At 43.1% G+C, this 15,657-nt stretch overlaps 1 protein-coding gene across 1 annotated transcript in view; it reads right to left on the bottom strand.

The window, feature by feature from the left end:
* Nucleotides 1–15,657, bottom strand: part of ZFHX3 (zinc finger homeobox 3) — a 240,715-nt gene that overhangs the window by 25,965 nt on the left and 199,093 nt on the right. Inside the window, 2 exon segments of the mRNA XM_040442966.1 lie at nucleotides 2,232–2,432; nucleotides 2,574–2,707. Coding sequence (XP_040298900.1) covers nucleotides 2,232–2,432; nucleotides 2,574–2,707 — 335 coding nt within the window.

Below are 15,657 nucleotides of genomic sequence, written 5' to 3'. Positions count from 1 at the left end.
ATAGAGACCAAACTGATGGTTACCAGAGGGGAGGTGGGGGGATGGGGGAAATAGGTGAAGGGAATTAAGAATACATTTATCATGATGAGCACTGAATAACGTATAGAACTGTTGAATTGCTATACTGTACACCTGAAACTAATATAACAATGTTAACTATAGTGGAATTAAAAAAAAGAACTTAAAAAAAGTTTACATTTCTATAGAAAAAAATCTCCATTGTCTGCTGTGGGAAGATAAGGTACACAGGGGTTTCAGTACAAAGTACCAAGTACAACCCTTTTAGGGATCATGCTTCTCCTATATAATTATGTTGTCAGGGATTCTTCTAGAACAGGGTTTATAAACCTGGTTCCATGTATGAATTTTAAGGTATTCTTATGCTCCCTGGCAGTATACACAGTTTTGTAGATGCAGAATACTCAATGGTGGTCTTAACAGTGGTTGTCCAACTTTACTGTGCATAGAATAACCCAGTAAGGCTACAGAATCACTTTTATTGGAGTCTCTAAAAAGGTCGAGAATCACTGCTGAGAAGGTGCTAGTTAGTGAGTAACATCCCGAAATATCTTAGGGATTGGTACCCCAGGAACACAGTAGTTACATGTTGTCCTTGAAGACTCCGTTGGTAAATGAAGAAGATTCATAATGACCACCAGACTCACTTATGTGAAATGCACCTCACTTTCACTGTTATAAAAATATGACAAACAATGGATATTTGAAATACAATTTATATTATAGTCCCTAGGGATGTATAAAGGAAACCTACTGTTTAATGTAAACCAGTCATACAGATTATTATAGACTCATATTTTCTAGACCAGACTTATATCAAATAGGAAAAATTATCACCTGAGGAGAAGAAAGATGCCATTAAGTACTAAAAATGCTTCCCATATCACTTTCTGTTCCTTCAGGCTCTTATGGTTCCAGGCCATCAGTGGGAAGTGTGATGAGGCCTGAGAAAATCCCCTTGTTATTTCCAAGGCTGGTGAGAATGCCAATACCTGTAACACAGAAACCTACCCATCCAAAAAAACGGTCTCCACTCACAGATAATCTTTACACAGTGTTCACCAGTCTATCTGAAAACACCCACGGAAAGGGAATTTATACTTGAAAGATCTCTGAGATGAAACTTACGCTGGGTCACCTTCAAGTTTCCTATTGGCTGCTAAAGTTCTCTTGATGCATTAATTATATGTTCCCCACGACTAAACATCACTTAGAACATTATTCATTCATCTTGCATAACCAAATGGAATAGGAAATGCCTAGAGGTTATATGTTTGTAACCTGCACGTTATAACATGGAATTCTGAACCGACTACCTCCCTGGGAATCTGTACATGAAAAGGCCATCAAATTAACCTATTACTCCACTGTTGAAATAAGTTAGAGGTGAGAATAATTCTCTTTGGTAGTTTTTCCTCTAGTAATCAGGAATGGGCTTGCACAGCAGCCCCATCACAGATAGAAAAGCAGGATATTAGTATCACCTGTGGAATTTGGAAAGTTTTCACATTACAATTAAATCTTTATGCTAACCTTTGGGCCGAGCTACAGTAGCCACTTAGAGCCATGCTTTTAAAACCTGCAGGTGTAGCAACAGCGTGTTGAAAATGCAAAGCCCTCGTCCATGAGTCAACACATGCTATCCCACTGACCATTCTCCTGCTCCGAGAATTCAGATATTGGCTTGAGAAGTGCCCACATTACAGGGTCACACCCCTAGAGCTGGAAAATGTGGGTTCAAATTTCAACCCTACCACTTACAAGTGGCATCAAGTCAGCTAAACTATCTGAGCCTCAGTTTCCTCAGCTGTTAATGTGAACATGTCCAACTCTTTATTTTTTAAACAAGGCTGTTGTGAGGATGAAATGAGACTAACAGCAACCCAGAACATGACCAACTTATTGAAGGTTTGCAGAGTCTAAATAACAATATCTTTATGTAAGTGGTTAGCTAATCTCTGCATCAGACCAGGAGGGAGGATAATAAGGGAAGGTGGAGAAACACATACACATTCAATGCTTTGGGCTACAGTCACACCATGGTCGTACCCAGTCGAAGGCAGGTACAGAAAAACAGAGGTCTAGGGCCATTTTTGATATTTCCAACTCTACACTGGCTTTCTCACCCAACAAAACAGAATCTCCTCCATGTTACTGCATCACCTTTGACCTCAGGAAAGAGAAGCCACAGGTCTTGCTGCCGGCTGCCTTACCGTCATAATGAGTTTCTCCACGCAGTCAGGTGCCACGCTGTGGAGGTGGGTGAGGTGCAGCTGGAGGTGGATCTTGTTGTTGAGCATGTCCTGGCACAGGGGGCAACGCAGCATGGGCTGCACAGAATGCTGCGTCATGGCGTGCACCCGGAGGCGGTTGACGTCGGCATTGCTGTACTTGCAGTAGGGACACTGGTACATCTGTGGGGGATACATCCACCCCTCTGGCTGAATCTTCAGTTCCCACCAGTGCCTGTGTCTGCCCCAAGCCCACCCACCCAAAAGTGTCTTCCCCACTGGCTCTCCCCCTCCCCCAACCAGCAGAGCCCCTTCCCGTCTCACCTGCTCTGATTTGGTCTCCTCTGTTGTTTTAGGTCGCTTTGAAGAAAGAGGAGATTCTGAGCTACCTGTGAAGGAGATGCGTTTGGAGGTCGCGGGAGAATCTGTCAGCTCCTTCTCTGCTTGGCTGGACGATGCTGGAAGGAAAAGCAGAAGATACGATACAGCAGCCAGACCAGGCCAGCTCCCAGAGGGTTTGTGTTGGGTGAAAATCAACATTCATTTATAGCACAGGATTTTCTTGAAACACCAAAACTCAAGTAGGATGAGCATCCGGACTGACTTATCAAGCACATTGGAAAAGAAGCAAGTGTTCCTTTTTCCCCCATGAATTTCTGTCACTACTTTAACAACTGAATGCTGAGGAAAAAAAAAAATATGGACTAAAAGGCTCTGAGTTGGATTAAGCTAAATTCGGTGTATTCTGACTTCCCCCCAATCAAGACACAATCTGCTGGCCTATGGGGGCAGTCGGGTTGAGAGTGGGTAGGGAGTCTTACCAAATGGCTAGTCAACCTGAGTACCCAGACACACACTGCTTTCACAGAAGTCCTCAACTATGTGAGCTCAACTTTATTTTCCCAGCTCTTGGAATCACAGCACAGCACATCACAGGAGACATGACACATGTGACCTGAGAAAGGTTCACATGGATATCCGCATATAAATACTTGGGGGGAAAAATCAAGTTTGAGTTTAGCAACCTGCTTTTGGGGAAAAAGTAATTGAAGAGTGAAAGACGTAGGGCACGAATCCAACATATAATCTAGCCAATGCTCCAGACACAAGCGTTTATTCTGAGTAGGTGGTAAGAGGGAAAGTCTCCTCTCTGCTTGCCCAAACCACGCCCCATTTCACCAAAAAAACAACCAAAACATTAATTAATGAGGAGAGTCACATGAGACTTAAGAAGCAAACAGTAGGTACAGAAATGTGGGTGGAAGGAGTTCTCTGAAATACAGAAAAGGATCTGGAAGAATTTGATGAGAAAACCACTGGGTTAAAGGTTTAACAAGGATCAGCAGTGCTTCTCCAGCGTAAACACAAATCCCACCAGGAGTGGATGTGGTCATTCCAAAACCTGGTCAGTATCTAAGGATGGTTCTCTCACTTGTGAACACAGAACTTCCTTTTTCAGAATTTTGCTACGAATGATTTTTAAAATCCTGAAAATGGTCGGGAGAAATATATACCCATTCCCCTCATTGAAAAAGAATGTGACTTGCTATTGTGGTCCTTGGTTTAGAAAGCCTAATTTTTACTCTTAAGTGCAAATGCTGTCTGTATCACCCAGTCTAGTTACCTAGCTTGTGTTTCTGCTTTAGGCTCAGCTTTGAAATTTGTTCTGATGTGGATACCAAGATGCTCTCATTATAGATGTGCTTTTTAATAAACAATTTTAGAAAATCAATTTTATTCATTAAAATCATAAGGCCACAAATAATTTTGAAGAAAGAATTGCTAAATGCAGGAAATATTCCAGGAAGTTGATGCTCTTCCCAGAATGCATATCTTGTGACCTTTAAACCCCAGTATCTTGGTAACCTGGTCTGCATAAGTTTGTAGGGCATCTATTATTTAAAAAGTACAAGGACAAGCATTTTATACACAGACCCCTCCTCCTCCCAACACACACATTCATAACAGTACTTTAATCTGTCTCGAATCGACTTCAAACCCATTTTGCTCTTAATGGGAGTTATTCATTTTCACTTGAAAGGTAATACATGACGGCTGGATATTTAATGTGATGGAATGGCTGCCGATTAACTAGGTGCTGTAACATTCTAGACCGGTTCCCCCATGGCCCACTTCCCATCCCCTGGCCCCTCAAAGAAACCCTGTGTCGCAGGTTTTCGACCTCACAGTGTGATGGGCCCCTGCCTGAACACTACCACAACAGGAGTCCTTAACTAATGGGTCAGGGAATTAAGTGCCCCCTGACTCCCCGAAGGTTCCTCATTCTCCATCATTTTTCATTTTTGCTTACTGATTATCCTCTATATATTAACAGTTCAAAAGCATTCTACAGATGGGGTGAGAGGAGGCATTAGGTGTTACTTTATTTGGTTCAGCCATCCCTTCCCCAACCCCTTCCCTATTTCCACCTCCGACCTGTAGGCATTAGTTAGGCTCTGCACTTATAGTTAGGAAAGAGCTGCTACCTGCCCCTCCTTCCATTAGAGGCAAACCAAGATACAGATGCCATTCCAAACACCCACTCCCTGTCTTTTTGTGAGTCTGCCCAACCTGAAACAACATTTTTCTTTTATAAGACCATGCCATCATCTTGTAAATGCCCTCAGTCTGCCACTAACACCCTTTAGAAAGGTGGTCAAATGTGCAGTTGTGAGGCCGTGTGTGTGGATGAGCCCCAAGGAGGAGACCACCGAGGATGAGACCACCCAACTCCTCTCACTCACTGGGAGCTGAAGGGCAAACATAGGGTAGCCCAGTGTGGCATTAGCTTCCTTGTCTGACCAGAGCCCACCCTCTTCTTTCAGTGCTGAATGAATGATGAATTGTGACGAGGTTGCAGAGGTGAGCATTCTGGTTTCAGAAGCCACTATCCTTTCCCCCTGCATGGAGAGGGGAACTTTTATTACTTTTTTTTTTTTTTTTAATTTTCAAACTCCTTAACTTCTCTGGAATTGTAAAGCTTCCTTTGTCAGCTCAAGCTAAGGAATCCTTATAAAGTGTTTTAAAAAATAAAATTGGCACCCTCTCCCTCATACCTCTTTCTCCCCAGTAATACACCAGCCATGCTGTAATATGAAAATGCTGCACGTGCTGGTGTAAAAACTTCTGGAGCTCAACTTCCTTCTATCCTGGACAGCCTGCATGTTTATTAGATCAGATCTGTCTAGTAGTAGACATTAGCCACCTGCAGCTCACTACTAGCTCACTTCCTAAAGATAAAGCTGTGCCATTCTTAGAATCTATTAACACCCAGTTACAATCCCATTGTGTTTCCCTGGGTGATATGGGACTGCTCCTAAGAGTTAGGTTAACTAGGCCAGCAGCTCCCTCCTAGTTTGACCCCCGATATTAATGTGTCAATCCCTATCAAGACATGGCACCCATGTCTTTATACAATTTCTGTAGATGTGCCAACAGCTGTACAAGTTCTCCATCAGCAGGCTGGATAAGGGTTTACTACAGGCCACAGACAGTCTGAAGATTTCTCAAGCTGCTTCTCGCTGAACTACTTCAAAAGGGCCAGAGTCTTAAAATCAATTTCTAATTTAGTTCATCACTAGCATACATTGTAGGCCTAAGTAAATGAGGTTGTATGAATACCAAGAAAGAAAGTATTGTGGTTTTCTGCTTTTGAAGACTTTTCTAAACTTTAACTTAAATTCTAGGAGAGAGTCTAGGAAACATTATTTAAAAAATCAATTACTGGTCACTTTAAGGCCACTATGACATCATAGTAGTTAATTGGAAATACACGCACTTCAGAGACAAGCTTTAATTTAAACAGTGCCTGGAACCTTTGGTTTATCCTGGCAACAGAAAGCCAAACAACTTGAAGGGTTACTACCTGTAGTGGTTTTTACAATAATGATAAAATGAACTGGAAGCAATGTAGTCTCTTACAACAGGGCATGGTCAAGTAAACAATGGTACAGCTACTCTACTGGTTATCAGAAGACATTAAAAATAATAGCTGTGAACCAATGTGGAAAAGTTCTCAAGAATGTTAATCAGAAGAAAAATCAGATAAAATATGCATTACATCATGATATAACTATGTAAAAAACAGGTACTAGGAAAGAAGACTAGAATAAAATGGACCACTTTCCCATTTTCTAAGGTTGTCAGGAAGTTATATTATTTTTAATATTCTAATTAAATAGTTCAGCATTTAAATTCAACTGTCCGTGAAAAAGTTGATATTTGGATCCATACTGTGCAAAACATCAGGTGGTATTTTTTTACTTTGCTGGTTAAAGCAATCTTCTCATTTTGGCAGTTCTATCATACAAAAATATGTGTTAAATCTCAACGAATCTTTCACGGGTAACATGCTGGGCTCCTGGCACTTGGAAGGGGATAGAAATGTGGTGAGGAGCCATGTGAATGCACGCGTTATAGACTACATACTCTATATAAAGCTAGGCAGATGGAATAGCGACACTGAAATAGTGGGTCAAACCCTTCCACAACCTGATAGGAGGTGAGCCATGCATTCCTGGCCAGGCTAACTTTCTCAGGGGTTTAAGCACTTGCTTGTTAGGAGTTTATAGCTTTGCTACCCAACTTGCTTGATAAGGGACAGAAAGGACTGGCATGTCCTTCTTATGGAGTACACAAACTTCAAAGTTGGCTTTCTGGGCCAGAAGCCACCATTTCCCCTTAAACTGTGATGGGCTGGACACTACAAATGACAAAGATAAATACCAAGAGAGGCAGACCTGATTCATGACTCTCTATTTTATTCTCTTAGGTTCCTCTACATGTGAGGCAAAATAATTTCATTCCTAATGAAACACAGTAGTCAGTACATGGCTTCCTTAAGGAAGGAACGGGGAAAGGGCTTTCCTTAAGGGGGAAAATAACGTATGCATGGAGACATCAACTTCCAGATACCCTTTGCTTTTAAAATATTTCTTTGGGAAGCATTTAAACTCTCAAAGTAATTATTTAAAAAGTCACCCCTCTTGTCATACTAATTAGAGGAAGTTGGGAGAAAAGGAGTGCCAACCTGTAATCATGCAAGTTTTGCTTGCGATTTTATGTTCCAAGCAGACAGAATAAAACAAGCCAAGCAGTTTCATATAGGAAGTGACTTACTTTAAAAAAGAGGTTAGAAAAGTATAAACTTAGGAGGCTCATAGAATGGCCAAGTATGGTAGAAAACACAGCCTATATAACTTTACCTATAAAACCAGTCTTCCAATTCCAGTCCTCACTAACAAATTAAAGCCTGAGTCACTGAAATTTTGGCCACAGAAAATTTAAAAGATGTACTTGCAACACCATAGACCATCAGTGGACTCAAAATGCCCCATTTCACACCTGGTGATGTTGTCTGTACAGCTCTGAAGAGAGGTAATAAGGCATGAAGTGGCCTCGTGAAAAAGAAACCTGAAGAAAAACTGGAAATGAAGTTTTTGCTTCCTCCAATCATCAGCCAAGACATGGACTTGCCCTCCCCCAAAACCAAAGTACTCAGAAGTAGTTTCTGTATTTCATGAGCAGAAGTCATCTCATCACCAATCGGGCTATTGGCATGATGGATATTCTGTGCTGCAGGCCAGCCTCCCTTTGGCCAAAGACCTCCCTTGGGGAGATCCTGGGAATGCGCTGAGCTGTTCGTGTTTCTGCGAAGTTTCTTCTGCATTTCTCTCCTTCATGGTGGGGTGGCAAATAGAGATGGTATACCCCAAAGTGCTTATCTTCCTCCTTATGGGGGCCCCAAGGTGAGCCCACTGAGGACCTGGGCTGCTGCTGGACATTCACTCCTTGTGGAGAGGCCAAAGGCAGCTGCCACCTCCATGTCTCAACTGTCAAACTCTTAGCTAAAGTGCCACTGACAGCCCCTCCATCTAAACTTCCATCTCCCAAACCAGCAACATAATGGAGGAGCCAATTAAATGATTATTAATTCATGCTACTTTCCGTAAGCCAGAGGTTCTCATCGCCTTGCGTTCCGTAAACCAGCTTGCCACCTGCCCCAGAAATTTACAGCAATCTTTTATCCAACTCCATTGACTAGGGGGAAAAAAATTCACACAACTCCATATCAGTGTTTGAGTTGGGATAACTACCCCAGCACACTAGACTCAGAAGCCTCACTAGATGTGAAAATGGTCATTTCAGCTCATAATTACACTGAAATGAAAGGTACAGTGTGCTCTTTCCTTAGCTCTTCTCCTTCAGCTTCTCATGAGCCTCCTACTTCCTCTAGACAACAAAAATTCAATGTTTTCACAGGGTAATCTGTGCTTCTGGGCTCTGTGATCTTTACACTGGCACTGAAAGCGGAGCTACTCTTGGCATTTCCCTGCAATTCCCTCCCCCAGAGGACAGGCTAGGATTTCATACTCGCATCTCCTATGGAACTACCGTACTTGATAAGTGACCAGAGATCTGGCTAAATTCCTTTCCTCCCCTAATACAGAGAACAGCAGTTCCTCTAAAGGATTTGCTTTGCTGCCAACTTGGTCTTTAAACATGCATGGTCTCATTCTGCCGCCGACCAAGCACTTAAAGATTTCAAAGAGGAAGCAGAGGCATGCACTGGTACCCACACCCAGGGGGTGGTCTCCTTGCTGTGGCTACAGCAAACCTGGGCTCCTCTCCTTTCCCTGCCCGAGGTGTGGGACAAGTCTCAAACTCTGGCCCAGTGGGGTTAAGAACCTTCAATTCAGAGCACAGTCTCATTCTCTGTAACTCCAAGTTGTGCTGCCTGTGTACATCTCTAGAAAGCATTTTCGAGAAGTACAACCACCTACTCAAGAAATACAAGAATATGCCTAGTTGGGAAGAATAAGACATACAGGTATCATCAACGTATAAGACACGTCTTTGTGTTTCTATAAAGGGCTTCAAGGAAAATTTGAGTAATACTACAGATCGGTGTAATTTGTACTCTGGGAACCGCTAATTATTTTTCTCTTCCAGGTCGGATGTGAACTAGATAGGCCAGCACTTTGGAAATCCAGAAGCTCTTGGTGTTGTTATTATTATTTTGCTCTTTATTTGGAAATAACTGTAGATTCACAGGAGGTTGCAAGAACAATCCAGAGAGGTCACGTGTCACCTTCCCTCGTGTTACTTTTAGCCTGTGTCCAGAGAAAGATTTCTAGGCCTTCAGTCACTTTTCATTGTGACTCTGTTTCTCTGACCAAGCTTCTCTCCAGCTCAGAGCCTGGAACCTGCTTCAGATTCTGTGTCTCCCTCTCTTTGACCCTCCCCCACTCCTGCTCGCTCGCGCTCTCTCTCTCTCTCTCTCTCTCAAAAATAAACATTTAAAAAAATTAAAAGCAGGAAAAGGGGTGCCTAGGTGGCTCAGTAGGTTGAGCTCCTGACTCGACCTCAGCCCAGGTCATGATCTGTCCCACTTCCATTCCTGCTATCCAGGATAATATCTGCCAAGACTCAAGACTTATGCCTCTTCTAGGCACTTCTGCCTTTCAGGAAAGCTCAGTACCTCTCGCACCCAGCAGGGGCTCAGGACCTGCCATTCAGTTAAAGAAGACATAGTTCTCGAAACCTCATGCATGTCACAAGATTGCAGCCCCAAGTCTGAGTCAGAAGTCCCTGGGAGGGTTTGATAAAACAGAGCAGGCTACACACACACACACACACACACACACACACACACACACACACACCCGCATCCTCAAATACGTCTGATTCAGAGAATGTGCGTTTCTAGTGAGTTTCTAAGTGATGCTAATGGCCCATGAACCATACTTTGAGAACTGCCATCAGAGTCAAAGCTTTCTGTAATTGATGGGGACCAGAATTAAATGAGGGGCCTGGCAGGTGTGGGTGGATCTGCCAGTCCACTTCCAAATGACTGTTGCCAACAACACACTCTCATCATCTGTGCTCATGGAAGAAAACCAGGCCTGGTCTCAAAGCTACAGGTTTCCCTCCTCAGATGAAAAGTGAAAGATTAAATATGGATGTCCCTCAGGGAACATGCCCCCTCTAAAACAAATGTAGACACATTTTCAAAGTCAGAAATTCAGAAGGAATAACTTCCACATCCTCTGTTGGTAGTATAATCCAAAATAATGACAGATCGCCTTGCATATGGCAGTCTCGTTCTTTCCATGTGTCTCGGAAAACCTCTGGGAAAAGAGGGCAGACACCTATGGGGTCTTTCCACTTTGCAGGAGGAGGAAGCATCTCTTCAGTGGTGGCGTGCTGGGTCTTGGCACCTGCAGGCCACACCAGCCAAGGGTTCCCTTTGCTTCAGCCCTGACAAGGATGCAGAGATCCATCCTGGCCCCTGTTTGTACACGTCAGCCATCTGGGAAGGGAGGACTACACCATGTGGGGTCTCTGCTTTCCCAGTAAGCAGACTCAGGGAGGGATGGTGGGCCCATGTGGACTGATGGCTAGTGTTCTCACCCTGCATCTTTGGGGAGAAAACAGTGTTAAGCCCTACATCAGAGGCATCAATCTGTTCCACTAATTCCTTGTTGAAATATGCATAAGGCTGCTTAACTGTACTGAGTTGAGCTCCCAAAAGGCCATCCTACAATTTGATTTTGAGATACCTTGCTCCCTCTGTATCAGGTTTGTGAAGGAACCACCAGTCCAAACAGAGCCACCAGCCCCTGCCTCGTTTAGACCAACATCTGCTGTCAGTTTATTTAATAATTTCTAGACACTGGGCTGCCACCATGAGCCTAGCCTGTGTGCCAGGAGCTGGGGACCAAAGGGCCAAGCCCTGACTCCTCACTTTAAGGTATAAGTCAGCCTGCCTGCTTCTGGCCTCTTTTGAGTCCCCCCGCCCAAAGTATCCTGGCTTCTTCTGGCACGGCCTCTTGAGCTGTGCAGAGACGCCATGGGCAGCTGTGGTCACAGTGTCCCATGAGGATGAATGGCCATGGTCGGAGGAGATGCTAGGGACTGCACTGTCACTCTGCCCCCTGGCTTAATTACAGGACTATGAAGACCACAGATTTGGAGAAAACCAGAACGGGAAGGACCTCAGAGACCCTTGAACTGACAAGAGGAAATAGTCCAGAGGTGTGAAATGTAGGTCAAAACAAGGGGGCAATGTGTGTCATTCAGAGACCAGGCCAAAGTTAATTAACAGAAGTTCATCCAGTCCCCATCAAATTGAACATTAATTAGGTTAGTTAGGGTCTCTGAGCCCCAGCACAGCACAGTCTCCCAAAGATTGGAAATATAAATATAACAATACTCTTCTAGTTTTTTCTCTATTCCAAACCTATTTTCCTAAGATACTTAATGCATTTTCAGAATGAAAGTGAACCTGTGAAAATAAACACATAAAATCCAGATGCAGCATGGTGACAGACACCAAGAACTCTGAAGTGAAATTCTCAGTACCCTTTCAAGTCAACTTCCCCCCATGATCTGCCCAGCTGTCCAGGGTTTGTTTGTTTCTTATTTTTGTTTGTTGGATTGGTTTTTTTGTTTTTGTTTTTTGTTTTGCCAGTCCAGGTTCAGCATGAGACTGTGAGAATCTGTACTTGGGGAAGAAAGACATCACTCAGGCCCCTGCCTGTAAGGCTGGGAAATGGCAATGATTCTCTACTTTCTCCTGTGGGTTTAAAGTATCAAGAAGACTGGAAATGTCTCCTTTGGTAATTCTGCACAGTACAGAGAGAGGGGGATTTATGTCAATGCTTCTCTCAGTACCGAGTCCCCATGTGCAATTTGTTCAAAGTGCTCCAAAGGGCTAGGACAAATGATCTGTGCAAAAGGGTCAAGATGTGGTCCTAGTGCACGTTTAGGGACTCCTTAAGAATTCATGTTTTCCACATGTCACTTTCTGTTTTCCTAAGACCTAGTTCCCTTTCTACAAAAGCATCAGCTTCCCTTGCTAGGAAACAAAGCACAGTGATTTGCAGTGCTGGCCACACACACCCTGGTTCCACAACCTGGCTGTGTGACCTCGAACATTTTACTTGACTACACTGAGCTCTCAGTTTCCTCATCTGTCAGTAGGATAACAGTGTCTACTCACAGCGTTTCTGTGAGGCAAGAGATCAGGCATACAAAGCCCACCACAGAGTCTAGCACGTAGTAAGAGATCAAACATTGTTGCTATGGTTTCGTTTTTAGAAGTATCTCCGGGAAATAATATGGTTCCATGTGTGGCCATGGCATGAGGGGAGAAGCCTGGTTTTTAAAGAAGCATGGACACCCTAAATTTGCCTTTCCTGTACATTAACATGGAGCAACGATCCTATTAACCCATGGGTTTGACGTCTAAAGAGTAGAACAGAATAGCTTGGACTTGAAAGTGTTTGTAATCATGCTATTTTACCAAATCGATTGTTAATGAAACATTCAAACAGTATCAGGCACTTGCTAAGTGCCGGAGATTAGAGAAATGAATGAATGCTAGCTACACTGGGGTGAGAAGAAGAGGCAGAACACAGAAGACTGTTAGGGCAGGGGATATACTCTGTGTGATACAGTGATGGACATATGTCAATATCCACACAACGTATAACACTAAGAGTGAATCCTAAGATAAACTATGGACTGTGGGTGATTTTTGATATATTAATGATTTATCACTGGTTTAAAAGAAAAAGTACCATTCTAGTGAGTGATGTTGATATGGGGGCACCTATGCATATGTGAGGGCAGAGAGTACATAGGAAATCCCCGTACCTCGCTCTCAATTTTACTGTAAACTTAGAACGGCTCTTAAAAAATAAAGTCTAGGGGCACCTGGGTGGTTCAGTCGGTTAAGTGTCTGACTTTGGCTCAGGTGACGACCACGTGGTTCATTGAGTTTGTGTCCCACATTGGGCTCTGCACGGATAGTGCAGAGCATTCTTGGGATTCTCTCTCTCCTTCTGCCCCACCCCCCACTTGTGAGTGTGCACACGTGCACGCTCTCTCTCTCAAAATAAATAAACTTAAAAAAATAAAGTCTAATATATTAAGCAAACAAACAAAAATGAATGAATACCACAAGCTCAGATCATAAAGAGCTCACGATCCTGTTCGACAACTATAGAAAAAAGATCTTCAAGTCTTCTCCAATCTTCATATAATAAGAGAAAGCAATCACGTTATGTGTTCTTTAGCTTTATGATGTGGGGACTATATCCCTGATCCACAAGGCAAATTGGGGTTTGATCACAAATCTGACAACTAGGTGTTCACCATCTATGTGCCATACTTCTCTAGTCTGCAAAACACAGAGAACGTGAAGCCAGAAAGTCTGTGGGAGCCTAATGAAAATGCTCGGATATCCCCTGAGAAAGGCACTATGCAATTTTTTTTCTTAAATCATGATCATGATTCTGATAACAGAGGTGCTTCCCTCATTGGCACAAAAGCTAAAAGTGAAACAAAGCAAGATGATTCACACAGCCACTTTGCAAGAATAATACGCTCTAGAAGGTATTCTCAGTAGTGGTGAAAGAATGATTTGCTCCTTAATCTACATTTCCACTACCCTTTATCCATACCTTGATGAGAATTCTCATCACATTATGCCACAGCTATGTGATTATGTATGGCGTCCCTTCTCGAAGAAAGTGAGTTCTTTACTTTTTTGCTCATTCCGTATCTGCCTTAGTTTATCTTCGCTAATTTTGTTACTGCGTGAAAAAATATTTTCTCAACTGATGTGGTCCCTTTCCCCCTCTTACAATTTACAATATAAATTCTCAAAGCCAAGACCTCTGTATTACTGGAACTCAGGCGAGTCCAGATATACACCACACCCTATATCTATTTTTGCTTTCCAACATAAAAATAGTTTGAATGGTTTGTTTCCAATTGTGAGGCAGAATTCTGCCTGCAGTGACTTTAAACAGCCAAGTTATACTGAAAGTGGCCTGGAAAAAAAAAAAAAAGGTGGGGAGTGGCGGTGGGGGAGGGGAACAGAGGACTCTGGAAAAGCCCACATAGCTGCACAATTCCCATCCGTGTGTGAAACGTAAAACCAAAAATGGTTTCCGTTGGCAAGAATGTGAACCACAAAGAAGCCATGCGAGCCAGGCTCCCAGCATTCATTCCCTCACACACACCCTACTGCAATGACAAATTTACTTTTGGGTGAGGTAGAAAAATGGAACCAAATGCCAGAAGGACATAGACTTAGGCTGAAATAACTTCTGTGGAGGGTGGTGGTGAAGAATAGCCTGGTTTCCAGCCCAACACAGAGCTGGGATGCGGGAGCCACTCAAAGGTACCCATTCGAATCTGCAAGGGCTCCTCCCTGCTGTCATCACACAGGGCTCTGCCAACACAGCATGATGGACCCTAGTCACACAGGACCAGTGTGGTACTCTAACACCCCACCAAGAAAGGCGGCCTGGTACTGTCTGACCCTCATGGAAAAAGCCTAAGGGGCCCATGTGAACCCCTTAGGTAGGTTCCTGACCCATGCCATCTCCATTAGTCGGAGACTAGAGGAAATCTTTCTAAGTTACCGGCATTCCAACTTTAGAAATGAATATTCTCCAAGTTTCTGCCCTACTGTGGAGTTCCAGAACTGCAAGAACCTATTCAGTCCAAACCTGCCATTTTACAGATTTTGAAACTGAAGACCAGAGACCTAAGGTCGAGCAGCTAATCTTGGCCTTGAGCCCTGGGCTTCTGACTCCTAGCAGGTAAGTGCTTTTCCAAACATAGTGCTTCCTCTCAGCATGCACTTTCTTTTGTCTTAATGGACTCCATTAAAAAAAAAAAAAAAAAAGGAAAATAAAAAGGGATTTTTTCAGCCCCTTTCCAGTCTCTGTCACAGATTACACTTGAGGCACTAAGTTCCCCCGTACAATGGCATCCCTATTTATACAAAGCTATAAACAACAGGGAGAATAGGGGGAGGGCTGGTAATAGATTTCCACTAGGATGTGCCTGACCTGCTTTTTTTCAACCTCAGTAATTAGAAAGGCAGTGGGTCTGTAGGAATTATTCATATGCAGCAAGAGCCGTACACTATACATTTATGTTAAACATGTCAAACCCGATTGAAATCATGCCTGCCAGCACCATATTCCATAAACACATTTTTCCCTCACAGTCGCCCAGACCTTGCCGTGCTGCTAATACCTCCTTTAATAGCAATCTTCCATAGATTCAAATCAGGGACGCTCCACTGCACTAATTGCTCTGTGTTAGGTGAGCATCGTGGATTTAAAAAAAAAAAAAAAAATTAATAAAATAAAATCCCTTCAAGCCATTCCCCTGGAAAACAACACTCAAACTACAACTCTAACTCAAAATTTTACAAAAATACAAACATGAACATCAGTGGGGGATTGCTGAAGCATTGTCATGTTGTCATTTTCAGTGGAGCTATTGCCCCATCTTTGTTTTTTAAAGCACCAACACCCCCTGGTCATCTCGTCTCAAATTAGTTTAACTAGACCCAGTTTAGTGCTCTGTGGCTGGAAACCAT

Source organism: Herpailurus yagouaroundi, unplaced genomic scaffold (assembly GCF_014898765.1).
Source record: "Herpailurus yagouaroundi ecotype Mexico unplaced genomic scaffold, PumYag 190, whole genome shotgun sequence".
Taxonomy (NCBI): Eukaryota; Metazoa; Chordata; class Mammalia; order Carnivora; family Felidae; genus Herpailurus; species Herpailurus yagouaroundi.
Note: the sequence above shows the minus strand (reverse complement) of the source record. Positions and strands in the feature narration are given on the sequence as shown.